Raw genomic sequence first — 25,778 nt, forward strand, 5'->3', positions numbered from 1 at the left:
AAATCATCAGCAGTCACTTCATATTGGTCACTCTGTTGACTCGTTTTGTTTCATCCAAATAAATCCCTGGAGAAATCTAACACATTTTTTACAGTTACAAGAAGTAACCAGCTGTTTCCTCTCCATATATGTTCATGGATGTGGCTGTTCTGGTTGAGTAGAGTGTATCTCCCCTCCTTATGGTTTATTTTCGAGATGTGGGTTGCAGACATGTCACTGTGGCTGTAAAGTGTGCTATGAATGGTATGCTGCATATAACACGACCTCTGGATGCTGCACACCTGTGGTTTCCCTGTGGTGCACTTGATAGAATTTGATATGAAGCAATATCTGATACCAGTCATCAAAGTATGTGTGTGTGTGTGTGTGTGTGTGTGTATGGGTGTGCGTGCGCAGACTCGTACACATTTATACGTTTATGTAACTCTAATTCCTGTGGGTCAGCCAGCCCGACCAATACTGTCACTGTATCCCTAGATTCATAAAATACCACAAAGTAAGGCTTGGAGACAGTAAAGGCAAAGATAGAGAGAGTTTGTTTGGCTCTAAATTGGTTGCATTGATCCCATTCTGTCAGTTTCATTGTACAAGCACAACTTTGCCCTCTGACTGGCAGAAATTAGGCTTTTTTTTTTTTGTGAGGAGGGAACGGAGATGAGAGGCTCAGAGTCTGAACCTGATTAAAGGAATGCTCTGTATGTGGAGGTGGCTCCGGCCTTAATTAAATGACTGAGTGTGTGTGTGTGTGTGTGTGAGCGTGTGTGTGACTCAGCAGTTTGCAGTATTACCTTCTAAGCTCCGTTTTCTAACACTGTGAGCCTCAACTCAGTCCAACATGTGCATTAACACATCTCCTATCTGTCCCAAGAACAGACCACTGTGTGTGTGTGTGTGTGTGTGAGAGAGAGGGCGAGAGAGAGAGAGAGTGTGAGTGTGTGTGTGTGGCAGTGTGTGTGTGCATGTGTGTGTGTGTGTGTGAGAGAGAGTGTATCCACAGTAGAGACTTATCCCATCTCTATCTGATCTCCTTGCAGGCAAAGATGCTTTGGCTCTCAGTGGAGAGGCTGAGTTTCAGTTTCAGTCTTAACTCTGAAGGCCTGCTGGACACCAAGAGCTGAAATCAGAGAGGCAGCAGGCTGTCTGGCCGCATTCACACTCTATAATAGGTGCAACATGCAGCTAAACCTATCGGGACACATATTGCACACTATGGACAATCTCCCTCACCTCTGTTTCCATCGTGGTGACTGTTTTTGATCTGATTCAACATGTATCCATTTGAAGAAATCAGCTAATCTAGAATTGAAAATCTTGTGGGGATGTAGAGGTTAAATCTGATGCCTCCAGCTTTTGAACTTGGAATTAGTGTTACATAGTTTTCATCAGATACATTGTACAGCACATGGGCATTTTACATTTTAGGCATTTATGCACAACTTATCATTACATAGCCTTGTAACAAAGAGGTGAAAGGGCAACAGTGTAAGTGGAGGTGCAAACAGTGCCAAGAGTAAAAAGAAAAAAAGAGTAAAAAGAACAATCTCTCTGGTGAAAGCAGGGGAAAACTAAAAGCGCAGTCAAGTGCAGCTAGTGCAGGAGGGTTGGGGGAGGTGGAGGTGAGGTGTAGACCAAAGAGATAAGTTTTCATTTGAACTTTCTGCACGGGCCATTTGCAATTATAATGAACTCATATTTTGCCAGACAAACTGCTTTTTGTATTTTCAGAAGATCAGTCATTTGAGCGTTTTGCCTATCAGACCAGCACAAGCACGCAGTCTGGTGTGTTTCTGTGAAGCTCCTCATCCAAACCAGGGCTGAGGTTACTTCCTTTCTTTCACAGATTACGTATTACTTGTTAAAATTTATATTGGCAAAACATTCTATTAGATTATGGATTGATAGCAAAATAATCTGATTACTTTAGTTACTTTTAGATTAGTTTTCCACTAAATTCTATAAAATATGAAGTTAAAATGACAATTTACACCAATTTACAGACTTTAATGTGAATGGAATGTTTGTCATCTATTTCAACTTGTGCAAGATAGAAGTAACCAATTTTTAGTATTCAGATTAGTGTAATCCCTTTACCATTATTACTCAATTCTGAAAAATAGTTAGTTTTTCCATGCACCAGTTTTTCAGGCTTCTTTCATAAAGAAAGAGAGGTGGCGTCTTGATGCCTCTGTGTGGTGAAACTTGGGAGTACATGGTCTGCACATCTCTGCAACAGAAACTGTACAATACTAATCATTCATTCATCATTCAACTTCTCGTATTTAATCCTTTTCAGGGTTGCGGGGGGCTGGAGCCTATCCTGTCCTATCTGTTGTTTGGATGTTTGAAAATGCGGCTAGTATATGCAAAAATGAACAAGTCACTCTCAAGGAAATAGAAACCAGAGAGCCAAGCTTCTGTTGTATGGTAGTATCAATGAATCAACAATGAATTAGAGATTGACTTTGTGGTCTGATAGAATATATGTTTGCCCTTACATCCCATGATATTCATTTCATTGTGGTCGGTGCTAGCGGCAGAAAATGAGCCCATATCCCGTAAAATTGCACTTGGCACTGTCAGTGTATACAAAGTTAGTCTCCCATTCACCGTCATTGCAGTAGCTCCATGAGTAGCCTTGGCTCTCTAGTTAACCCCTTTAGAGGAGCATTCACATATATTGTTCATATTCACACAGACTGGGGTGTATTATCATAGAAACAGCAGTGAATTCCATTTAATTTTCTGTTTAATAACAATATTGGATACTTTATTGATCCCCATAGGATCGTTTGTACCCATCCACAGGCAGGTCAGAGAGCAGGGTTAGCTAACTAGTAGGGACTCAGTCTCAAGTGCTTTTGCCAAAACAGGGACTTCAACTCAGGTCCTGCAGTTGACAGTTGACAGTTTCCCTGATCACTACACCACCCTGCTGCCCAACATTAGGTGTTACAGAGCTCAGTGTCACATGTTGGATGCAGGAGTGAAAGCTAGGATGGGGGCATCAACCCACCATCTCTTCTTCTCGAGGGTTTTTCTGTAAGGAGTTAGCTGTCAATGTCGATGGACATTTCCCCCATTTTTGTGGGAGATACTAGCTCAGTTCCTGTGCTGGGCAGCAGGTGGAGCTGTTCTCAAGCCAATTCAGGAAACATGTTGAGGACACTGCAAACAGCTCATGCAGGATTGGGGATCAAGACATGGGCCTAAAAAAAGACATAAGCCAGCTGCAGGTAACTGGACAGAATGCCTGCATGGAGAACTGTGAAACTGATAAAGAGAGAAAAACAGTAGTGCAACTGTCAACAATTACCTAGCTTCTCAATACTGAGGAACATAACTGTTCTGATAACTTCTAAATCATATCAAAGACACATTAACTTAGTCCAAGTACTGAAAGAAAGACATGGTATGATCATATGATAATGAAAAATGTAAATTATTGTTAAATAGCACTGAATTTCAATGACAGTTTTGGAATATATGTGAAGTGACTGCTCACTTAATTTTCCTCTCTGTTTTTCTACAGTCCCTTCAGTTTTCTTATTTAGTCATTTCTAGATGTGAAGAATTTCTAGTGAAAAGAGCAAGGAATTGTGTTTGGATTTTCGAAATCTATGGAATAATGCAAATATCTGTCAAAAATCTTTATTATAGACTAATGTTCACAAGCAGACATTAAGCTGCAGAGACTATCTGTGCCATTCTATACAGATGAGAGTATACGATACAGTCACATTTTGTTTCTCGTAACTGTGGACTGTCTGTATTAGTTGATAAAGAAAAGACACCAGAGCAAACACAATTCAGTAAGTGTTTTTTTATTATGTTAAGTCTACAAGGAAGACTTGGCAAATGACTTTGAAGTTCTTGACCTGATTAAAACATAATGATGCACCTTTGTTTTAAAATACACTGCAACATGCAATATCATAGAGTCACACAATATCACAAACAACTGCTTTAGACTATATACAACAGGATTAGAGGGGCTGGAGCCAGATACTCATGTCTGGTATTATTTACTTTCTTTCACTCAAAGTTGAGTTATTCATTCTCCATGTACAGGAACAGATTGTGTGAGCACTTTTGGCATTTTTTTTTTTTTACCAAGTTACATCTGTCAGTCCTTTTCTTTAAAATCCATGTGGTGAAGTAAATAAAAGTTTGGTCCAGAGTCGTGAGAATCACTACATGGCTTTGTTACCGGCTACACAGAGTAAATGATGTGTGATGTGAGGGTTAAACAAGTTTAAAATGTGCTGCTGCTGTTTAGGTGTAGCCATGCTGTCCCAGAGCTGTGATGAGGTCCTGCAGCGGCGCGGTGTCCTCTGGCTCCAGCAGCGCATGCTGCCGGCAGAAGTGTGTGAGGTGTGTGAAGAGTGTGTTGAGGTGTGGGTGCAGGCCCAGCGCCAGTGCTTCTGTGTAGTGAGACCAGTAAATGTGAGCCAGAGTTCTGAACAACAGCAGAAACACCTTCTGGACCATAAAGACGAAGCCTGCAGGAAACACTGAACCTGGGAAAAGAGGGCCGGGGAAAACAGCTTAACTAAAATAAGATGTAATGCAAAACGATGAAACGTTGAAAAAGGAGTCATGTCATTTACCTGCTTTGGTGGGGAACACGTCTTCATCAGTCAGTAGATCCTGAATGTACGACATGGCGTAGTCAAAATAAAGTGGGGCGGAGCACTTCAGCTTCTTGCCCTGCTCATCGGTCCAAACATAAACCCTAAAAACACCAACACACAGATTACAGCCATCAGATTTGTGCAGTAATTGTCACCAAGACACAACACACTCTGTATTCTGCCCTAGAAAAGTACAGCAGTAACTATATTTTGTGTTTTTTTTTCAAAAGTCATAGGTCATGCCTCAAGTATAGATTTCATTTTAACAAAAATTAGACCCATAGGTGCCACTAAATCACTTCTGTACCAAGAATGTGTTTGTCAGGACAGGAGATAATAAAGTATTTTTTTCTGCCTTAGCTTAGCTTTGTAAGGCAGAATTATACATGAAATGCACCAGATAACGAACATTTGAGACCCAGTTATCCCCAGTAAGCATGTAGCCGTGTCCATGTGTGCATGCTGTTCAGGAACGTACGTGTTGCCCGGTCCACAGGCAGTAGGGCAGGTGCTGGGAGTGCAGAACTCAGACAATGCACTAGAGAACAGGTTTATATGCTTGAAAAACGCCACCGCTGAGGAGATAAACAGGACAAAATCTAGAGTTACATTGTGCACGTATTTGTATATCAACGCTCACCCACTACACAGTAACTGAACGGTTTTCTTGTAGATGGAGAAGAGGAGATATAGGCTACAACCAATCAGAGCTTGGTGTGTTTCTGGGGTCTACTTACTGTTACTGGCCAGCCACTCTGCCTGGTCGAGGCCGGGCGGCAGGGTTGTGAGGGCGGACATGTCCGTGTGTGTGATCCGCTGGCACACATACTGCTGCTGGAGATATGGACGCTCCTCCAGATTATTGTTATTAATTCCCCTTGGGAACACAGCGCAGAGTTAATGAACCAGAGAGAGAGAGAGGGATAGAGAAAGAGAGAGAGAGAAAGAGAGAAAGAAAATATTGCTGTGTAAAACAATCGATAGGTCACTGGATAAACTACTACTGCTGCAGTCAGTAGATAACAGGTTTTATGGTCTCTGCCTCGCTCTTCTATCTTGCTGTCTCGCTGGCTGGTGCACACACACACACACACATACACACACACACACACACACACACACACACACACACACACACACACACACACACACACACACACACACACACACACACACACACACACACACTGCTGTAACTGCAGACCTGAAAGTCCAATAAACCAGCAGGTAATGTAATGAAGCCAGTCCATTCTGAGCCAGTGTAATTACTGTTAATGAGGTATACGGCTGCAGTGGTCAGCGTTACAAAGCAAATAATTAAAAGTACTAACATTTGTGCAAGGTAATGCATGGAGCCAGTTTCCTCTGCCAAACTTCTCTTTCTTATATCAGTATATACATACTGATAAAGCTAGAGGTAGTGCTTTATAATCAGTAAACCCACGACTGGCAGTTTGGGAACTTGTGATAAATGCGGAGTGTGAGCACAGAAAGTGAACAGTGCTGTTTGTGAATGTTGATGTGTCCTGGAAAGTCTAACTACGCAGCGTGATTTGACTTTATGCAAACCAGGACAGCCAGTCTGACGTAGGTAGTGTGCTGCGACGAGGAGGCACTCTACACTGTGTGTGTGTGTGTGTGTGTGTGTATCGGTGTGTCTGTCTGTCTGATAGCTACACCTTCTGTTAAGTAAATGTTTTTAAAATGGATGAATATCAATCTTCCAAAGTGGCCGCTGCCATGCTCAGGTTTTAGATCTCTCACAGCAGCATGGAGAGTTTACTCAGTGTGACCTTGCCTGCTGTGATAAGAGAAACACTGTGCTCTCTATGGAGTTTCGGCCCCCCTGGGGGGATGTGTGTGGGTGTTGGGTTGGGTTGGGAGAAGTAGCTTTATGGTCTAAACAGCAAAGTCTTTGTCCAAAGTAGAGGTCAGAAGAGGTGCAGGGACAGATACTGTACAGAAATACAAATAGAGAAGAGAGAGGGGCTGGGGAAGAGTAAGGAATGTAAATAGTAGCTTTAGTACGAAGGTAGGCTACTGTAAAGAGTTACAGCAAGAGAGGACAGTAACAGCAGATGCAAATAGCACTTCTGAACCATGACATTTCCCTAATGTCCGGAGGAACCTGCTTTGTTAACGTGCTATTAGCGATTCTGTTCCAGCTCCATGGTATTCACTCAATTAGTCTTACCAACCCTTGGCTACCAGTTGCCTGCATACACACAAACACAAAGAACCCAGAGCTACTTGTAATGGTGTGTTTGTGTGTAAACACACTCTTCTGTGACCCCTGCTCTCTCGCTCTTAGCCATCTGTTTACCTTTGCCTCTGCCGTATGGGCGAAATAAACACTGTACTCAGCACAGCCAGCTGTCTCCAAAAGACTCATCCCAGAGCCAGCGTAATGCAGAATAACTGTCATAAAACATGTACACACATACACCGTCTTCCCTCATTCAATTTCAAAACTCTTCTCACAACACATGCGTTCCCGCTGTTCAAGGAATCCACCTTCACTGATGCCATCGGACAAATATGTAACACACACACACACACACATTCTTATCTGGAGAACATTCCTCAGTAAACCATGTGCAGCCAACTCTCTCATCTAGTTCGTTCCTCACCATCCTTGGCTCTGTGTTTTCCATACATTACTTTGTCTTGTGGTCTCAGAATATAAAGTAGGACTGGGACAAAAAGACAGTGAACCCTGAGGATCCCTTATGGCTTTACTTCTGCGGCCTAAACAACTACTGTAACTCTTCTAAGGCAAGAGATAACACGAAAAGTGAATAAAAAAAGAGATGGACATACAAAAATGTAGTGTAAAATTGAAAAAAACATTAGTAACGGGATAGTAAGAGTTACAGAAAATGAACAAGACATCAGTGAGTGATCTTTTTTTTCCAGGATAGTAAACTGAGACATTTGAGAATAAAAGTAGAGATAACGATAGAGGATTGATAAACAGTAGAGAGAGGAGACAGACAACTTACAGTTTTTCATTGTTGATGTCAGAGGGCTGAAGAGTTGTGGTGTCTGCCTCCGTAGCTGAGGGGTAACTATGGCAACCCCCCATGGCATAGAGCTAAGAGCAGAGCTGTTGGTCGTGCCAGCCCCACTTTGCCATCCCACACACACACATACACACACACACTTCTAGACACTAAAGGTAGCACATGGTAACCAGTGATCACACACACACATCTCTCAGCTCATTGTTTGCGGTCCCAAACAATGGACAAACGCAGGAGGGCTTTTTCGAAAATTTTCCAAAACAAGTATTCCAGGAGTTGAGGATCGTCTCTGTGGAAAGTGAATCTCCCCAGCTGTCTGCCTCTCTCTCTCTCTCCAGTGCGCTGGTGTCTGTGTGTATATGAGTGTATGTCTCCTTTGTTTGAGTCCCACACCCCTAAAGCTCCTCCTCTCCGAGATCCAAGCGGACAGGCAGGTTTCTCCACAACCCACAAGTACAACACTCTCAACTCCGCCTCTCTCTCTCTCCCTCTCTCTTCCAACCCCACTTCCCCTTTCCCCTCCCCCTGACAGGCTGGCTCCCCTCCTCGTGCACGCTCACTTCTCCATATGCATGCCCTCTCTAAGAGACCAGGCAGGTGCAATTGGCAAAGTAAAAAGGTACTCTTCCTTTTTGCAAGGGAGAGAGATGGAAGGGAGGCAGGGGAGAGAGAGAGAGAATGGATAAAGGAGAGCAAAAAGAAGAGACAAGAGGTTTGTTGTGTGCCAGCAGGTGTATTCATCATCTTTAGGCCTCTCGTAAACTATAGAGGAATGTGATGACAGCTATGGTGTCTCTGAGCCAAGGAACGAAAACACACACCCACAGTGAAAAGAGGACCAATAAATAGAAAGAACTCAGAGCTACAGTGTAATATGAACACGAGAACTGTACAAATGTAATATGAACACGAGGGGTGTCTTCAGTGCCTCCCTCTGTTATGTGAACTTGTTTCCCCCCTGCCTGGGGCACAGTCTATGTTTGCATTGGGGGAGATGGTGTGTGTGTACAGCATTTATTGTGTCAGTGTGTCTCAAATGTGTAAGGACAGGTGAGCAATATAATCCTCTTGCTCACCTGCCCTTAAGGTAAACATATTTGTGCTTCTACTGAGAGAGTCCTGTTCTGTGTGTGTGTGTGTGTGTGTGTGTGTGTTTCAGCGGGCCATATCCGTGAGACAAAAACAGACTCGCTCTTCATGGTCTGACATATTTATTAGGTTCATATCTGAATGTACAAGCTAAATTTGACAACAGGTAACAGACACGTTACTCTCTATACGGAAAAAACCGCCAGCATCAGTCCACTTTACAAAAAAAGGCATTTTACAACACAGCTGTCTTTAACGCCCCGTCCCGGACTCCCACCCACTCCCACACACACGCATCCACACACGTCAAATGTGGTAAGCTATAATGCACGGAAGAATTAATCTTTGCAATGGCCTCAGTGTAAGTATCAGGTGATGGGGGGAAAAAAAGTAATTGATCATACCACCCATTGTCTATCAATGAGAGTTTAGGGCACATACTGCAAAATACAGTACATAACCATGAGGTGAAATGAGGCTAAATGTGCAAACGTAATGGCACTTAAAGATGATTCTGTAATGTACTTCATGCCATTATGTGTAACATCTTACCATACCCGTAGCTACACAGCACCACACAAACACTCCCAACGGAAAGGACACACACTCCGGATAGGAGACACACTCATTGATGCACACACACACACACACACACACACACAGCAAAACACAAAGGTAAGGGTCAGATGCAGTGCTTGGGTTTCGGGAGGAGGGGATGACATATTCTGACCCTGTACACAACCCTGACTAAAAAGGACCTGGAGAACAGCCCTGTTTTCCTGCTCAAACCCCGACTCAAACTAACCCTGACTCGCCGCCCAGTTCCATTTCAAAACATCTCAACAGTGCTGGATGGCTAAAAGCAAAAATGGCTTCAAGAATATGAAAGTTTGTGTATAACTGTCAGAGCTAAAGGAAGGCTCTAGGGGCTTGGGACTGGAAGTGGAACTGGGCCAGCTCTATTGGTTTCAAAGCTCCTCTTCATTCCAGTTTCCCATGTGGTGATCTGGGATGAATCTTTGTAGTCTTTTCTTTGACACCTTGCATCCTCTCCTACCCCAACACCTCCTCCACTCGGGATTTGAAAAAGAATTTAGGGGGGAGGGGATCACATCACACAAAAAGACTTGCTTAAGATAAATCCAGACCAAATTTGTTCTCCTCATCCAGACCTATAAACCGTCACAGGGAAGGAGGCTACTTCACAGATATGAAATCCAGTCATACACTGGTGGGAAGACACACTTTGGCAAAAAAGCATATTGGAAAAAAATAATTCTAAAATATCTACATAATTCACTCATTCAAGTCAAACATTCCCGCCTCTTTGAGCGGGGAATACTGGCGGCATCTATCGCCACCAAGTACAAACCAAAAAGTGCTTCTTGAAAGTGCTTATAAAATTAAAATACAACAATCTAAGTAAATCGTTCCGTAGGCATATGCAATTAAAGTCAACTCCTGCCCTGAGAAAGAGAGAGACAAGGAGAAAGATAAAATAAAGCATGGCTGTCTGGCACACAGTAACTTAAGTAAATAAAATGGAAGACATACTGTGGGTTACCAATGCACATCCAGGCACATGCACACTCCCAAACCCCCACACACAAAGCATGGAGCAGAGGAACAGGAACTGATGCTGGGGTATAAACCAAAACACAGACATCATTATTGCCTCATTTCAACAGTACAACACACACATACATTACACACGTTGCAACCTGCAAAACAACCGCCTTGCCATACGTCTGGATTTATTCCAAAAATAGATATAATGTTTATATATACTGTTTACATTTATATTACGTTTACATATTACCAAGAAGAATAGCCACAACCTAATACAGGTTCAAATGTCACAATATTACAATTAAACAGCTCTGTGGGTGATAAGAATTGGTATGTGCACATCATTGGGTGTGAGTGTTTTTTTATGCGTGTGTGTGTGTGCATGAATATGGCTGTGTGTACACGTGTGTGGTATGTGTGCGTGTGTGTTACACAGGTGTGCTTTCTTTGTATCTACATACCTCTTCTTTGACCTGAGAATACACTCTGTACCTCAGACAGAGCTCCAACACACATACAGGCACACATGTCTACACACATACATAAAACAGCACACACCTCTAAACTACATGAATCTCGCAGGAGGTGGAAGGGGAACTGACAGTGATGCGGTATGAACAGCAGAAAGCATGACTGTTGATGTGTTCCTAATTCAAATCGGATTAAGGGAAAAATAGAACTCGGGTTCCATAGGATCAAAGCATGAAAAAGGATGAAAAGTGCCAATTTATTATCAGTCACGTTTGCACTAATAAACCCGAGCATGTAGGTTAAAATGCTGGGGGGGAGCTGTGATCTGAGCAAGATTTATTTTCACTGTGAAAAATGGCAGCTAGCTTGCTAGCAAGCTTAGCCGATTAGTTGAACATCATTTTCCCTACTGATGTAAACAGTCAAATGCTCTGCTGGAAAAGTTCCTTGGGAGTGTGCTTTCACCGCCTAGAGAGCGAACACACTCAGTATACAAACTGCACTGCAAGAACCACTTCAGGAATGGTGCAATTTCAGACTTAAGTATGAAATTAGAGTGCCAATTTACGAACGCACTCAGTGTCACTTCTCCTCATCACAACAGATCAGAGTGTTTCTCTTTTTTTTCCCAGTTCCATGAAAAAAAATATACTATATAGTAATATGTCAAAATTTGGCTTTGGGGGTCTTTCAGGCCTTACTGTTCCCTAAAAAAAACATAAAAACACCCATCTCTCCTCTGTACTGTCCTATTGAGATTATGTCACTGACGTGTAGGAGACATATCATTTGCAGATTTCTGGACTCCAAAATATCCATATCCAAAATACATATTGTTAAGGGCCCTTTGATCTTCAGTTCGTGATCTCCCATTCACTTGCACCTCTTTGGACACAAACAAAAGGCATGGGAGGACTGCTAACGGGGAGAGAAGGTTGCATGGCTGTGTGTGTTGAATGGGCAGGTGTGAGTGGAGCGTGTGTGTGCCTGTACCGCAGCGTTAGGCCGGTCCATTAGCAGAGGGCTGCGTCTCTCTGTAAGGTAACCAAAGAGAAATTATTAGATAAGGGAGTTGCGCAGCACAAATGAATTTATATATGTCTGTCCCACACGCACACGCACACAAACATACACATGTAGACACACATACACTTACTGTGTGACTGCAGCCGACCGGTCAGGTGGACTGGTGGTAGTTGTGCTGGGAAAGTCTCCGTCCTTCTTCCCCTTCTCGCTGTCTTTCTCATTGCCTTTCCCTTTGTCTTTGATGGACAGTCCCTCGATTGGCACCTTGTCCGCTTCACTGTAAGGACAAAACAAAGTGCATCTAACTAGACTGAGCGAGACAGCTACAGCATTGTTATCTGCACTCAAAATGTAGTGAACAAACTGCTGATGTCAATGTGCTGATGGCTGAATTTCATTAGTTATCCGCTCTCATTTCAGACCACACCAGACATTAACATGCCACGCACAAACACACACCCGCACGTACACCGACACGTGCATCCGATGTTCTGGCACTGGGAGTACGAGCGGGCTTGGTTACAAAGCTACAGTGCACCCCATGGAGGTTGGATGCTGAGGGTTTGTCCAGTTTAACACTTCTAGGTGAATTAGGCATTCGTGGGTGGAGCTTAAAGCAGGCAGTAAAAGGTAGGAACCCTTGAGTTAGAGGGTAGGATCTGTCTGACTGTAGCATGCTTGCTGGTGCACTGTTTGTTAGTAGTATGTTTGTTAATATATTGACTTGTTAGGAAGTTGATATGTTGGATTGTTAGCGTTTTTTGTTTGTAGCATGCTATCTGATATATTGTTAGTAGTGTGGTTGCTCTGACAGAAAAGAAAGCCTATCAGCTGGGGTCCAAATCAATCTTATGACAGGCGTTATGTATATCACATGATGGTATTGCCGTGGTAGCCGGAGTGAGCAGTCGCTCAGTGTTCTCAGCTCTTGGTATATTTGTCTTACGTTAATAAGATAATAAGATAATAATAACAGTTTGCTGATGCCATTTGGTTTCTGAGCTGCTGAGTGGACAGTTTCAAGCTGGGGGTCATTGTTGAGACCAACAGCGAGTTTGGGGGTTACTGGGTAATGTTGGGAACAAGGGATAAACCTAAGTGTAGGTACAGAGTAGATCAGGTCCTCTTCGGTCACCATTTGTGGGTTAGTACATCATTCTTGAATTAGGCTTCTGTATGAATGCTTGCCCTGGATTATGGCTCAAGGGAATGTTACATCACATCCTGTGTATTGGTAAATGCAAGGAGCACAGAGAAACATGTTAATGGTCAATCTCTGCATATAACAGATGTGTTCATCCTTCATCCAACTTTAGGAAAGCATTCCACACTCCAGAGCAAGGGACCTCAAGCACAACATACCCTCTGACTGCTGGTCTGAATACTCTGGAGTCAAGGGGAGATGAGAAGGGAGGGAACAGACGGGAGGAGAATGAAGGAGGAAGTGAAAAACAGGGAAGAAGGGAAAGTAGAATTGGGCAGGACAAAGTTTGAAGGAAAGAGGGGAAGAGAGGCCTCAATATAAGAGGGTCAGAGTGTACAGCAGGACAGGGAAGGGATATACTGCACCAGTGAAGACAAAGAAACTGTCTTTTATTTGTGTGTAAGTGTGTGTGTGTATGTGTGTGTGCGTACCTGCTGAAGACCGCCCTCTCGTTTTTGGCATCCACGGTTAGCCGAATGGTCTCCTTGCCAGCACCCGTGGTGATGGTCTCTGTGGTGACCGTCTCCAAGGATACAGACTCTGTCTTGTCTTCCTCCTCATCACTGTCTGAGCCGCCGGAGGAAGAGCTGTCTGACGCCACCAGTGGAGCCTTCCTCGCCACACACACACTCCACACACACGCTGCAGAGAGAGAGGGGAAAACACTTTTTACTCATGAAAATGCTGAAGAGAGAGGTAACGGTTATCTGGGATGACTTGTGGCTCAGTGAACTGATGGCAGTACCACAGCGTATAGTTTCCAGTCACAGTGTTAGTCTCTTGACACAAAACAATGTCTGGGAGCTGTCTGATATTTTTTGGGAACATTGTCAAGATGGACAAACAGGTGTTAGAGTAATAAACTATGTCTCCATTGAGAGGCATGCATTTTTGTTTTCTACTCCACTACTTAACTAGGTTTCTTTTCTTTTTTTTCAACAGTAAGGACAGTTTTAATAATTGTCTCACAGAGTGTTTTTCCATTTATCATATTTTTGTCAACAGAATTAAATGTTCATTATGGTACAGAATTTCTATTTGAAATAGCAATTTTGACCAAATTACAAAAATAATAATTTCAAAAATTTTAAAAACAACATGTCAGTCAATGAGCATTTTCATCATTCACTTTGTAACAATATTATCACTCTCACTAACCACATAGCCACAACTTACGGTTCTGGTTTGGTTTGGTTCTATCTGATCCGCTGAGCTCCGAGTCCACAGGAGAACTGCACCTGGGGCCTGTTTCTGAGCTGAGGAACACATGTCACAGCGATTAGAAAATCTACAGAATATACAATATAGCCAACACACTCTGGATGTAGCCCTATGTAAATCAGGAGTGGGTTGGTCTCTTTTACAGCGCATCAACTACGAGCTGTGGAGATGAAAACAAAGTGCTGAAGGTTGCTGAGCCAAGAAACTTTCTCATCCAGAAAATTTGTGAAGAAATTCAAAGAAACAAATTTGCATTCACAAAACAATTGCAATAATGCATTATTTTCAGTCGTAATACAGCATTTTAATTGTCATGAGCTAAAATGAACTACAATGACCAATGACACTAATTAGTGGATGAGAATAGGCCTTATCTTGTCTCATGCTCAGTACATGGTAATAGAAGTTTTATTTTTGTCAGCCTTCTGAAGGTTGAATTCCTTTAACCCCAAGCTTGTTTCAAAATAATTTTAGTTATGAATGGCAATTTGCATATTGTCTCTGTCCCCACATTAAATACTATGTACTTGATTAGGAATATACATTTTTGGCTTACTCTATGTTTGCACAGTGTTGGTTATGAGTAGTCACACTTTTCACTGAATGTATTTGATTGGCACTGCTAAATCATCTCTGTGTACTCACGGAAAAAGTAGATCTCATGCCAAAACAAACATTGCCCACGCCTGCCCTACGTCATTCTTCAATTACTTTATTCAACCACAGTTAGTCTCATCAAGACCAGGCTTTAGATTGCTCTAGGGTATTTTCCATAACAGCTCCACACACACTGTAAGCACACCCAGACTCACCAGCAGAAAGGCTGGAAGTCGGTGAACTTGGCCCATCCCTTCTCCTCTGTCTCTGTGGTTGCTGGCTGGGAGGCTGGACTGTCCCAGGCCGCGAAGCCCACTCCTGCTGCAGGGGCCTTCGAGTTCACCTCCCCGAAGTCTGCTACCCAGCCAGTGCCTGAGTATATGCATAGCACCAGACAAACTGTACATGAGACACTTACGCTGGAGCATAAGGCAGCTAAAGTCACACACATGGATGGCCATACATACATGCAAGCACCTCTACACCATATGAACCACATATTAAAACTGAAACTCAAAACTTGCTTAGGTCCTAACATAAAGAGCAACACAATTATTGTATCACCATGCATACAACATAAGAGTTTGTCTCACTCGGTGTACCCTCGGTCTGGCCCTGGTTGGAGAAGGGATCCAGGGCCTCTTTAGGCTCCTCCCCTTCCTCTGTGTCTGAGCCCGTTGTCCTATCAGAGGCCTCAGTGCCTGAACCTGCTGTCCTATCATAAGCCTTGCTTGCTGCGTCGCTCTGGGATGACCGCGACCCACCAAACCTTGTCACAGACAGCAAAATATTTTATTATGTTTGACTGAGCAAGGACAGCTGTGTTTCAAATGAATACACATATACAAAATGTGTTTCAAATACGAAACTAGAAGCATGATGCTGAAATAAACCATTAAAAAAAAGAATGTGTGTGTATATAGGAGTGCGTTTACCTGTTTCGGGACTTGGTTTGTGTTGCATAGTTGATCTCTTTCTCCTCCCAAATGTCCTCTTCATCATCATCAAAGGGCTGAATCTTCTCCTTGGAGCAGGCCTCAAACACAGCTGTGTTAGCCTGCATACAACAGGTGGAACACTTAAATGTGAAGAGTATCATCAGTGTATATGTTGCTGATATGCATTATGTTGCATAACATAGGCTGAGATGAAGCCTAAAACTTAAGAATCAACAAAAACATTTACAGAGATGATATAAAAGGCACAGCCACAAACAGTTAAGGAAATACACACATTAGAGCAAATATGTGAATACTATTGGCCGAAGAGTTAACTCACACTGTCCTGGCCTGCATCAATGTTGATATTGATCTCTGCAATCCGGTCAAAGGTCGCGCTGCAATGACAGTAGGATTCACTCAATCAGCACACAGACACAACAGTACACCGACACACAGAGGGGATTGTCACATAATTTACCCAATGCTGTCGTCATGATCAGTGAACTCCTCATCATTGAAGCCAAACTGATCCACAAAGTTAGCAGTCATCTGTTGGATCTGGTAGTCTGAGAAGGCCTAAAACACATCACAAACTTGAATTAGATTACCATAATTAATGTTAAAGCTGTCAATAGTTTGTGCGTGTGCTTATGTATGTTGTGTACCTGCTGCAGTGTTAGCTCTTTGGGGAAGGGGCTTTCCATATCATCTTCTGAAGAATGACGCAGGTTTCGAGTGCCAACCTGGAAGAGGGAAACACAACACTTAAACAAACATGCAAAAGGTAAGATTTTCTTTTTGTATATATATATGTGTGTGTGTGTTTGTGTGCACAAACAGCTACTATATAGACATGTGTGTGTGTATACCAGGTCTATGGTGTTCTTCCTGTTAGTCTCTGACAGGGTCTGGTCCACAAAGGTCTCCCAGCGCCCTCTGAAGTCCTCTGGCAGCTCTGCATCCCAACACACAAGAAAGACAGGATTAAGAAGACTATATTCCAGCAGTGTAGTGACTGTGTGAGTCTCTTCTTTTACAATCACTTTCTTGCTTGGATGTGTATGAGCGCATGTCCACAAACACACCTGTGATGAGGCTGCTGATCTGGGTGTGAACCGGGCCTTTCTCCAGGTTGTGGACGACTGTGTTGGCGATCCTGGTCAGGTGTCCCATGTACCCTCTCCTCATACCACCCTCTGACCTAAACACAGGAGTACCATCTTCATATAGAAAAACCCATAGGCTACTGTATATTAGCAAAAACAACACAGTCATTAGCACAAAGTTCCTTACTGTATTTTATCATTCTCCTCCCAGGCCTCAAGAATCCTCTGGACAAGCTGGCAGTGCTGAAACAACTGTGAGAGACGAAGAAAGAGTCAATGACCGTTTTAATAGAGACAGAGCCACAGTGGTCCTTATGTTAGAGCACATTGCACTTCAATATATATAAATGCAAACACAAGCATACAACCAGAGACACCTACATGAGTCACCATTGTGTTATGTGCAGAGTTTTCAGGGGTGACTGAAGGTTCAGGAGTTTGCGGCTCAGACAAGGTCTGCTCTTGCGGGGGGTCCTGTTGAAGCCTGGACCTGTCCTGGGACCCCAGGCCAGGTTGAAGTCTCATTTCGTGGGCACAGGGCCTGAGGATGGCAGCAACACAGAGCTCCACTTGGAGGTGCAGGAAGTTATTCCACGTGTACTTAAAGAACAAGTCCTGAAAAACAAGGACACGCTTTAGAAAGGGACGTCTACAAAATGTCACTCGGTGAACGTTCTAGTTTGACTGTGTCAGTGACAAATCCAGAGTGTGTGCTCATCTCACCAGGAGCAGGTCCATGGTATTGAGTCGGCAGAGTTCCTGCGCTACAACTGCGTGGCTAGCGGAGCTGGTGTACAGTAGAGAGGCCACCAGTCTGGCTACGTGAAGACGTGTGTTACCCAATGGCTCCTCCAGCACACCCAGAGTAGTCAGCATGGGACTACGCTAAACATACACACAAAACAAACAAACAAGCTTTCTAAAAGTGCACAGATGGAGCCTATAGTCATTGGGTTGCAGTTGTCTGTGGGTTTTGCAGAGTAGAAAGATACTTGTAATGATTTAGAGTTAGAAACACTGTGTAGCAAAATCATCTACATGGCAGATAATCAAACATAACTCCATCATCCTGTTTATCATCTGTATAACTAGTGCAATGCCTGTTCGCCCCGCTGCTGCACAGAGCGCTGTTCGCCCCGCCCCGCTGCTGCACAGAGCGCTGTTCGCCCCACCCCGCTGCTGCACAGAGCACTTGTTTATTCAAAGTTTATTAATATTGAACGTGTGTCCAATCCGACACTGCACGTCCTTGGGTCCCCAGCAATACACCCGCCAAGTGTGAAGTAGATCGGACGAACGGTTCTCGAGATATGCGAAGGACACACATACAGAGATTCCTTGCTTTATAGTATGATGACATGCTATTTCATATTATGACCACTAATATAATAGACTTACAGATCATTAAAAGACAGGACTGATGACACAGTACTGGAATAAAACTACTGGTATCCAGCATTAGGGTTGAATATTGTTACTTGGGTAACAGTACTTGTTTCGATACCTATACTGTATAAAAGCTTATTATGTAATGCAATAGGATAATTTTTTGACTAAGAAAGTATTTATTTGTTCAAAATGCAATTTTACAATCAAAACTATCACATCTAAGGGCTGACTATAATAACTATTTAACAGCTTAAATTTTAAATATTTAGAACTATGTCAACAATACTTCACATTTTCAAGAATATTAAGTGCAAGTAAATTTTCTATGCACTTTTGTAAAATGCCAAAGTTCTTTTCTCACAGTCAAACACAATACAGCTCTCTTCCCTCAAGTTAACACTGTGCACCATTAAGTGCTTCATTAGGCCTGAGGTGTTTCTGGAGTTGGCAGGTATTTCACATATCTTGCACCGTGCGCTGTCGCCATCAATATTAAAGGATAAGGCCGGTGTTTTTTAATGCATTGCTTACCGTCAACAAATCCTATGAAAATAACAAAATCAACAATGCGTTTGCTCTACTCCCGTTACTTTTTGACTTCCCACGTACCGTTTTTAGCCGTCAACCTGGAAGTAACTGGCTCCAATTGTAAGCTAAAAACCTTGAAATACAGCTCACAAAGACTTAGTTTCAATTTTAAAAATCGCTAACTGTTACCACGAAAAGTCAGGCTGTTGTAGTTATTACCAAATCAAATTCAAATGGGAACAAATTCTTCATTACGCCGGGAACTATTTTCGGTGCTATGGAACTACTTTCCTGAGATCGCAAAGTGTTTACAGCCGGCTTATTAAGTTGTTTGAGGAAAAAGTCGGCTGGCCCGGTGCATCGTGATGATGAAATATGCTGCCCAGAGCAACGGCATGGCTCTTTGACGTGTTTTAAATCATTTTTTTAATACAATGGAGTTCTATGGCTGCTGGGACATGGCTTCATTGGGCACCGGCTACATGGACGAGATTTGCTGGCAAAACAAAATCATTGGTGATTTTGTTATTTTCATAGGATTTGTTGACGGTAAGCAATGCATTAAAAAACACCGGCCTTATCCTTTAAATGTTAAAATGTAGCCAGAACTTGGACTGCGACATTGTGTACTTACTACAAGCAAGCCAGAACAACTTTGTTTTTCTTGCCCGTGGCAAGTAGTTACCTAATGAGCCAATCAGCAGTCACTTTAGTTAAAGAACATGTATGGTGATTCAATGAAAGACGATGTAAGATTAGCCATAAAATTACTGAAATTTGGCACTGAATGTTTTAACGTCTTTCGGTAGTCTGTAGTACCGACATGATTCAGTACCCAGCCCTCTGCAGAGTACATGTGGTGTTTACCTTGGGTGGCTCCAGCAGTAGCTGGTGGAAGTGTATGAGCTGCGGTTGGATGGCCAATAGAATGCTGCTGTTGACAGTGTAACTTCTCTCGAATCCCTGAGCATCCATCACACCATCCACCCTGTCATACACAGACACAAAAACACATAACCCAAATACATATCAAACAGGAAATGGGTGGACACCATGTTTAAATAAAGGGTTAGGTTGTCTTACACAAGGGACACTCAACTGGCTTCGCCTGGAGACACCCAGAGATTTTGGAAAATTATAGGGGCCAGGGGTCATTTGAAAAAATGACATTAATGGTGCTTATAAAATTAAATCTGTTAGCATTATTGATACACAATTTAAATTTGCTTTTAATTAGCTGTCTGTACTGAGAGAGGTGAATCTCAAAGTCAACAGACTGGTCGCTGGCAAGTGAGGTGTCAGCTACCAGTTGAGTATCACTGTCCGACAGAAACAGTCACTCACACAGGCCTCCTGATCTCCAGTAATGTGAGAAGGACTTGAATTCCATTGACAATACAGCTCTCAGTCCTCTCACCGGAGAACATATTCTGCAACAGCTGCCCCACACACTCCTGCCTGTAGAAACACAATACATTATGTCATAGCCTCGACATCCTGTTAAGAGTGTGTGTACGTGCGACTGCGTGTGTGTGTGTGTGTGTCTCTCTTACGATTCCAGCACAGTGAGCAAAGGGTCAGGCTCTGAGATCTCTTGGAGCTGATTAGCCTGGTCTCTGCTCAGACGGATGATGTCACACAACGTCTGAGATGCATTGGATTGCCTCTGAAAAACACATGCACACTTACAGCCTAGTAAATGGTCTATCTATAGAGTGTGTGTGTGTGTGTGTGTGTGTGTGTGTGGTAGAGGCTGTCCGGATTTTTTCAGAGGAAGAAGATGCTCGTAATGACTCAGAGATAGAGACTGTAGCGCTGTAATGCCATCTTACCTCCTCATCTCTCTCGGGGTGAATGAGCTCTATGAGTCTCTGAGCCAACTTCTCTTCATTCAACCACTGTTGAGGGAAATCCCACATTATTATAGCACAACATATCGGTGCGTAATGTCTCAAGATATAAATCTGTGTGCGTTTGTCTCATACATTAAGTGTCTCCTGGCGGAGAGGGGCTGGCTCCACACAGCTGATAAGTCTTAGCAGCAGATCCATCATGGCCGACGTGTCAATATGCTTCAGAACCAGGGAGAGGAATCCCTCCTTCCCTCGCAAGAAACTAATCACCTAAACAAACCAGAGAGCAACGAAATCCCCATCATACAAAGTATTCTGTTACATCACCACACGGCCATCTTGGTAGGAAAACAACAGGCGATTGTAATCAATTAACAGGTGATTATAATCAAATGACAGCCACAGCCAATGAGCTGTGTATATGGTAAAGCATCAAATTGGTAGGAAATGCATGTGACATCATGGGAATACTATGAATAGAAATGAAAGACCGAGCCCTTAGTCAAACTGAAAGATTGGAATGTGAACATTATACTCATAATTCATAAACGTATACATCATTAGGACAAAAACAAACAAGAAAATCCCATAAGCTAGATTTACCTCATGATCATGCCATCAGGGCATTATGACTCACAAGTCAACCACAAAACCTTTTGAATCATGTCTACTGATGAATAACTTATTTGTATGTAGATCCCTTATACAAAGCTGTAGGGAAATTGTGGAACACACTGCCTATTGACATTTCACGAGAAAGAAAACATGACAGGCACCTTGGTTGAGAGGAATTCCCAATGTGAGCACTTACCATTATCTCACCGTGGGTAAACCTCAGTTTCTCAATAAAAGGAGTGGGAGTGTCTATGCGTGCGTGTTACCTGCTCGGTCTTGCGTGTGATAAGGTTCCCAATGGTCTTGCTAAAGAAAGATGCCAGGAGGGGGTTCAGTGGGGACGGCTGCTCCAGGAAGGCATACAGAGTTTCCAGCAAAGGCTCCTCATTACCCAACTTATCATTGATCACCCCCACATCGCATGTCAACAGCTCACATGCTATGTTTGGATACCTGCAATAAATGAACACACAAGGCAGTCAAAGCCACTCACATTATAATTTTCTGGGGCAGAAGCAAAATAAATGTCTTATTTTCTACCTAGGGATATTACTAGTGTCCCATAGGAAATTTGATTATTGAAAAAGCAACCTTTTCTGGAATTGGACCGTTGTGATTTTCACAGGCTGGTAACCCTTTGACAGGCAAGTATTTTGGACATTTTAAATGCATTATCAATGGTTTGGCTGGATCTCTGCGTCATGAACCATTTTTACAATTGTAAAAGCATGTAAGCTGTCAGCTACAACTACAAAATGGCAAGTAGGAGATATGACATTCTGCAGTACAGGTAAAATGCATTATTTTTTTCTGGATGTATATTCTGCATCAGCATATTCTGAGCACTGGCACTTACTTGAAGCGTTTCATCTCCTCTACACCAGCAGGGGGCTCTGTAGTAATGAGACGGAGCAGCTCCTGCATGCAGTGGTCCTGGGATAAGAACAGGAGGAGTCTACAAAACAGTGATGACGAGGGAAGAACCACCAGTTAGTATTGGCACGACACCAGGGATCGCTGAAAATTCAAAGCATGTGAAGAATTTTCTCCACCAGAATTACCGATGTGCTGTCAATATGCCAAAGCTAATGGTAAACGGACCTGCGGTTCTGGGCCTTGCACTCCTGCAGCACATCCTCCTCTTCCATGAGTTCAGCGAGTGTGACATCCTCCTTCTCCAGTAGAGCCTCCAGGTGAGACGACGTGTGCAGGTCAAACTTCCAAAACATGGTTGACGTCACAAGCGCATACGCTCAGCTGGTGACCGAAAGAAGATGGGGCATAGGCATCAGTAACGCTGACACTGTGTGAAAGACATGTTCAAGATTATGAATGAATCTATGTTGTCTGTGTGTGCTGAAGAAGTTGAACACTAGTTGTGATAATGTGTATTCTCTTACGTCTGGATAAGGAGTAAAATCCTCAGTCAGATCTTGCAAAACAGCCAGACATTTGCCTTATTGACACTGCATGGCTAGGACATGGATCAGCATCAACGAATTCACATAAACACACCACACTGACAACACACACGCTCACTGCACTCATACTAACACCAGATACACCATCTCATACTCTTTCACACACAGGAGAGAATGCCTTCAACCTGGTGAGTGAGAGAGAGAGAGAGAGAGAGAGAGAGAGAGAGAGAATGAATGTTATAGAATCATTTCCAGAAAACCTTGCTCTGTCTTTGTGCAATATTTCTGTTTTAGAAGAGATGTTTTACAGCCAGAGGAAGAAACAGTCAACTCCAGTGCAGTGAGGCCTTGCACTCCCCTTTGTGCAAATAGCAGGAAGCACTGCGTCTGTAACTGAGTTAGGGCTGCACATTTGTTTAATCACATTATCCAGCTTGCTCTGAGAATGGTGGGTCACACATACACACTTACCCACAGAGGACCTCTGAAAATTGTGATAAGACGAGTAGGAAAGAGCTAACATTTATGTAAATAAAACACATTACACGCTGTTAGTAACTTAGTCTTGGTATGTGATATGAAAACTTGTGTAAAAACAAAGACATTATGCACCTATGCTGGTCAGCAAGATGAGGGGGAACTGCTGAGTCTCACATTATCCGACATCAGTGTCACTACACAGTACTAACTTGAGACTAGGGATGGTGATGAGGGCAACTGCACACTGTATGTTGATGGAGGAAGGACTTGTCACTGACCAATGACTATTGCTGCTGGGAGTGACCTTGACCTTAACATCCCCCTAAACCAAACCTGAAAGACCACAGAGACAGTAAAGCCTCCATCTCAATTAATTTAACCCGAGACTCACTCCATTATCCACTGCATAAGACCACTATCTTCCCTCGTTAACATGCTGCTGGTCCAATGTGTGTTTGTAAATTGTGGATATGGTCTTTGGTACCGCAAAGTCACCAGTCACACATTTTTTCCCCGACAATAAAATGTGTGGGTAACCCAGCTAGTTAACCCTTTTCAGTCTAAAGAGAGGGTGACTTGAGTTCACTCACTGACAGAGAACATTAACGTCGATAAGCTAACGTTAATGATGCTTTGTATATGTTGACCTAGTTTACCAATCCTCTCAATTAACATGTTGTGGCTAAACAAACAGGTGTTTTTGAGCTCAGGCTACTCGCTGGAGGAATTCATCCCTTTCCCTTGAAGCCTACCTTTCATCCACAGCGCAAACAGTCAGGTTTAGGCAGGCCTCTCTGGTGTCCTAAAAGCATCAGCCGGTACTACGGTCGTAGGGTAACCGTAACGTTAGCGTAAGATAACGTTAGCTCATCCGTAACGTTAGCGTAACTTAACGTTAAGTTAGCTTATCTACCGTTACCGACCTCTTTCAATGCGGTGCCAGCGGCCAACGATGCCGTTATCTCGCATGCAGGTCATAAACTAACATGCCATGTCTCACTCATCTAGCTACCAAACTATTTCAATGCGGTACCAGTGGCTAACAATACTTCGCATGCAGATCATAAACCAACACGCCATAGTTAGCCATTTATTTACCACGGCTGCGTAGCTGCAGGCACAGAAGATGTCCTGATTCAGACCCACCTTGTCTCGACTGACGTTGGTGTAGCGAGCTAGTAGCGTTAACAGATTTTGTTTGGCCGCCAAACAAGTGACTGTATCCGTATATCCATCATTATTCAGCCGTCATCCACAAGCTGAGTGGCAACAATCATTCCTCAGCGACTTTACCGTCAGGTCACCCGGAGGCCCGGGGCTTGCTATTCATGACTGGCTGCGTTAACGTTAGCTACTCCTTCCCGGTTCAGTTGCAATGTCATTTACGTTATCGCTACCGCTAGGCTTGGCCAGCTAACCGGCTAGGTTAGTTGTTGACACTATTCAAAATTGTACTTCAGAAGGCAGGCAAAAAAAATATCTGTCAAATGTTGTAATCAAAATGGCGGATACTGAAAACGTAATCAAAACTTAGGCAGGCTGTCAATCGAGCATGTATAAGTACAAACTGCACATGCATTTGCTGCCGTCCTAAACACGCGATTTGCTGTTAGGAGATGAAGGTGCATATAGAATAAAGAACAGATGAGTTAACTCAATATGAGTTCAGTGCTGCTGACAGGTGACGGCTTGCAGATTTAATTAAAAGACGACAGTGAAAAGGATTGTTAATCAACTGCCCGAGCAATTAATAACCTGTACATCAGCTGACTGTCAAAGAAGATGCCGACGGATGCACTGCGTATATGGCATTGGCCTAATGTCAATAAGTTACCCTAAAGGGAGCGGGGAAGATAACACTACTGTTTCTACTACCTGTAACTACTACTAGCCTACTACTAATAATAATACAAAAAATAATAATATAAAGGGACCAACAAAAAACATAATATTAACAATCAACAGCAATACACTAAGGGAAGACTCGCACTGCTCGTTAATTAAAATGCTCATTAATTAATCTCAGCAAAATTCAGAACTACACTGGGCCCCTAACAAACAAATTAACAAGATTACTACAGCATAATGAGGGTAAAAATTAATGTAGTTAACAGTTAAATGAAAGTCGTTTCTTTAAATATTTGCTCATTGTATTTCCTGAGGCAGGTTCAGTGCAGTAATAAGCCCAAGTCTCGCAAATAATCGACCACTTTAACAGTTTTTCCTCTGACCAGGAAAACTCGCAGCCTATGGCCTAACTACCTGAAGTTTATTGTGAATGTACTTTTTGACCTGTGTGAGTTTGTGATGATGATCTATTTTTTAATTTTTTTTTATTATGCCTACTTCCTGCGTTGGTTTACTAACTGATAACAAATAATGTGTTTCAAATGTTTTTGTATTGTTGCATTTGCTTTTCAAAGGGCTAATATATCATGTTTGTCATGTTAAGGGGGCAAAACGCACCAGAATAGCAAGCTCTGAATAAATATTAATATTACACGCCGCTGACCCGAGTTTAAGAGAAACCATAGGCTTACAGTGTAACCCACTGCGTACAGCCTGCTTCTGCATTTCAGTTAGTTAGCATATAACGCGTGTATTTTAACTGATT

At 42.9% G+C, this 25,778-nt stretch overlaps 2 protein-coding genes across 5 annotated transcripts; both read right to left on the reverse strand.

Annotated features, from left to right (window-relative positions):
• Window positions 1–3,821: 3,821 nt before the first annotated feature.
• On the reverse strand, window positions 3,822–8,025 carry LOC144538574 (MOB kinase activator 2). The gene is made up of 5 exons (XM_078283229.1): window positions 7,634–8,025; window positions 5,369–5,508; window positions 5,110–5,206; window positions 4,608–4,732; window positions 3,822–4,517 (listed from the first exon to the last, which is right to left on the reverse strand). The coding sequence occupies exons 1-5, from the start codon at window positions 7,714–7,716 to the stop codon at window positions 4,273–4,275; spliced, it is 690 nt and encodes a 229-aa protein (XP_078139355.1). The 5' UTR covers window positions 7,717–8,025; the 3' UTR covers window positions 3,822–4,272.
• A 2,908-nt stretch (window positions 8,026–10,933) lies between these two features.
• ppp6r2b (protein phosphatase 6, regulatory subunit 2b) lies at window positions 10,934–24,634 on the reverse strand. 4 transcript variants are annotated; one of them, XM_078283226.1, is made up of 25 exons: window positions 24,311–24,634; window positions 22,664–22,869; window positions 22,365–22,520; window positions 22,120–22,218; window positions 21,530–21,716; window positions 20,781–20,918; window positions 20,628–20,693; window positions 20,349–20,461; window positions 20,140–20,253; window positions 19,663–19,783; window positions 17,602–17,763; window positions 17,260–17,493; window positions 17,066–17,130; window positions 16,858–16,973; window positions 16,642–16,727; window positions 16,438–16,515; window positions 16,251–16,348; window positions 16,110–16,167; window positions 15,767–15,888; window positions 15,434–15,600; window positions 15,047–15,203; window positions 14,190–14,269; window positions 13,445–13,655; window positions 11,940–12,086; window positions 10,934–11,817 (listed from the first exon to the last, which is right to left on the reverse strand). In XM_078283226.1, the coding sequence occupies exons 3-25, from the start codon at window positions 22,490–22,492 to the stop codon at window positions 11,784–11,786; spliced, it is 2,781 nt and encodes a 926-aa protein (XP_078139352.1). In that variant the 5' UTR covers window positions 22,493–22,520; window positions 22,664–22,869; window positions 24,311–24,634; the 3' UTR covers window positions 10,934–11,783. The 4 variants fall into 4 exon arrangements, with proteins under 4 accessions (XP_078139352.1, XP_078139351.1, XP_078139350.1 ...); XM_078283225.1 differs by having other exon boundaries at window positions 15,425–15,600; XM_078283224.1 differs by having other exon boundaries at window positions 15,425–15,600; window positions 15,767–15,909.
• Window positions 24,635–25,778: the final 1,144 nt, after the last annotated feature.

This window comes from Centroberyx gerrardi, chromosome 4, assembly GCF_048128805.1.
Source record: "Centroberyx gerrardi isolate f3 chromosome 4, fCenGer3.hap1.cur.20231027, whole genome shotgun sequence".
Taxonomy (NCBI): Eukaryota; Metazoa; Chordata; class Actinopteri; order Beryciformes; family Berycidae; genus Centroberyx; species Centroberyx gerrardi.

What these genes read in the sequence shown, in the direction of transcription:
- LOC144538574 (XM_078283229.1), bottom strand. Translation starts at nt 7,716, where the DNA reads ATGGGGGGTTGCCATAGTTACCCCTCAGCTACGGAGGCAGACACCACA. An exon ending in GCCTGTGGACCGGGCAACAC is followed by an intron (nt 4,733 to 5,109) that starts GTACGTTCCTGA and finishes TGGTGTTTTTAG; the next exon opens with GGTTTATGTTTGGACCGATG. An exon ending in CGTGTTCCCCACCAAAGCAG is followed by an intron (nt 4,518 to 4,607) that starts GTAAATGACATG and finishes CTCTTTTCCCAG; the next exon opens with GTTCAGTGTTTCCTGCAGGC.
- ppp6r2b (XM_078283224.1), bottom strand. Translation starts at nt 22,492, where the DNA reads ATGTTTTGGAAGTTTGACCTGCACACGTCGTCTCACCTGGAGGCTCTA. An exon ending in CAAACCAAGTCCCGAAACAG is followed by an intron (nt 15,601 to 15,766) that starts GTAAACGCACTC and finishes GTCTGTGACAAG; the next exon opens with GTTTGGTGGGTCGCGGTCAT. An exon ending in AACCAAACCAAACCAGAACC is followed by an intron (nt 13,656 to 14,189) that starts GTAAGTTGTGGC and finishes CTCTCTCTGCAG; the next exon opens with CGTGTGTGTGGAGTGTGTGT.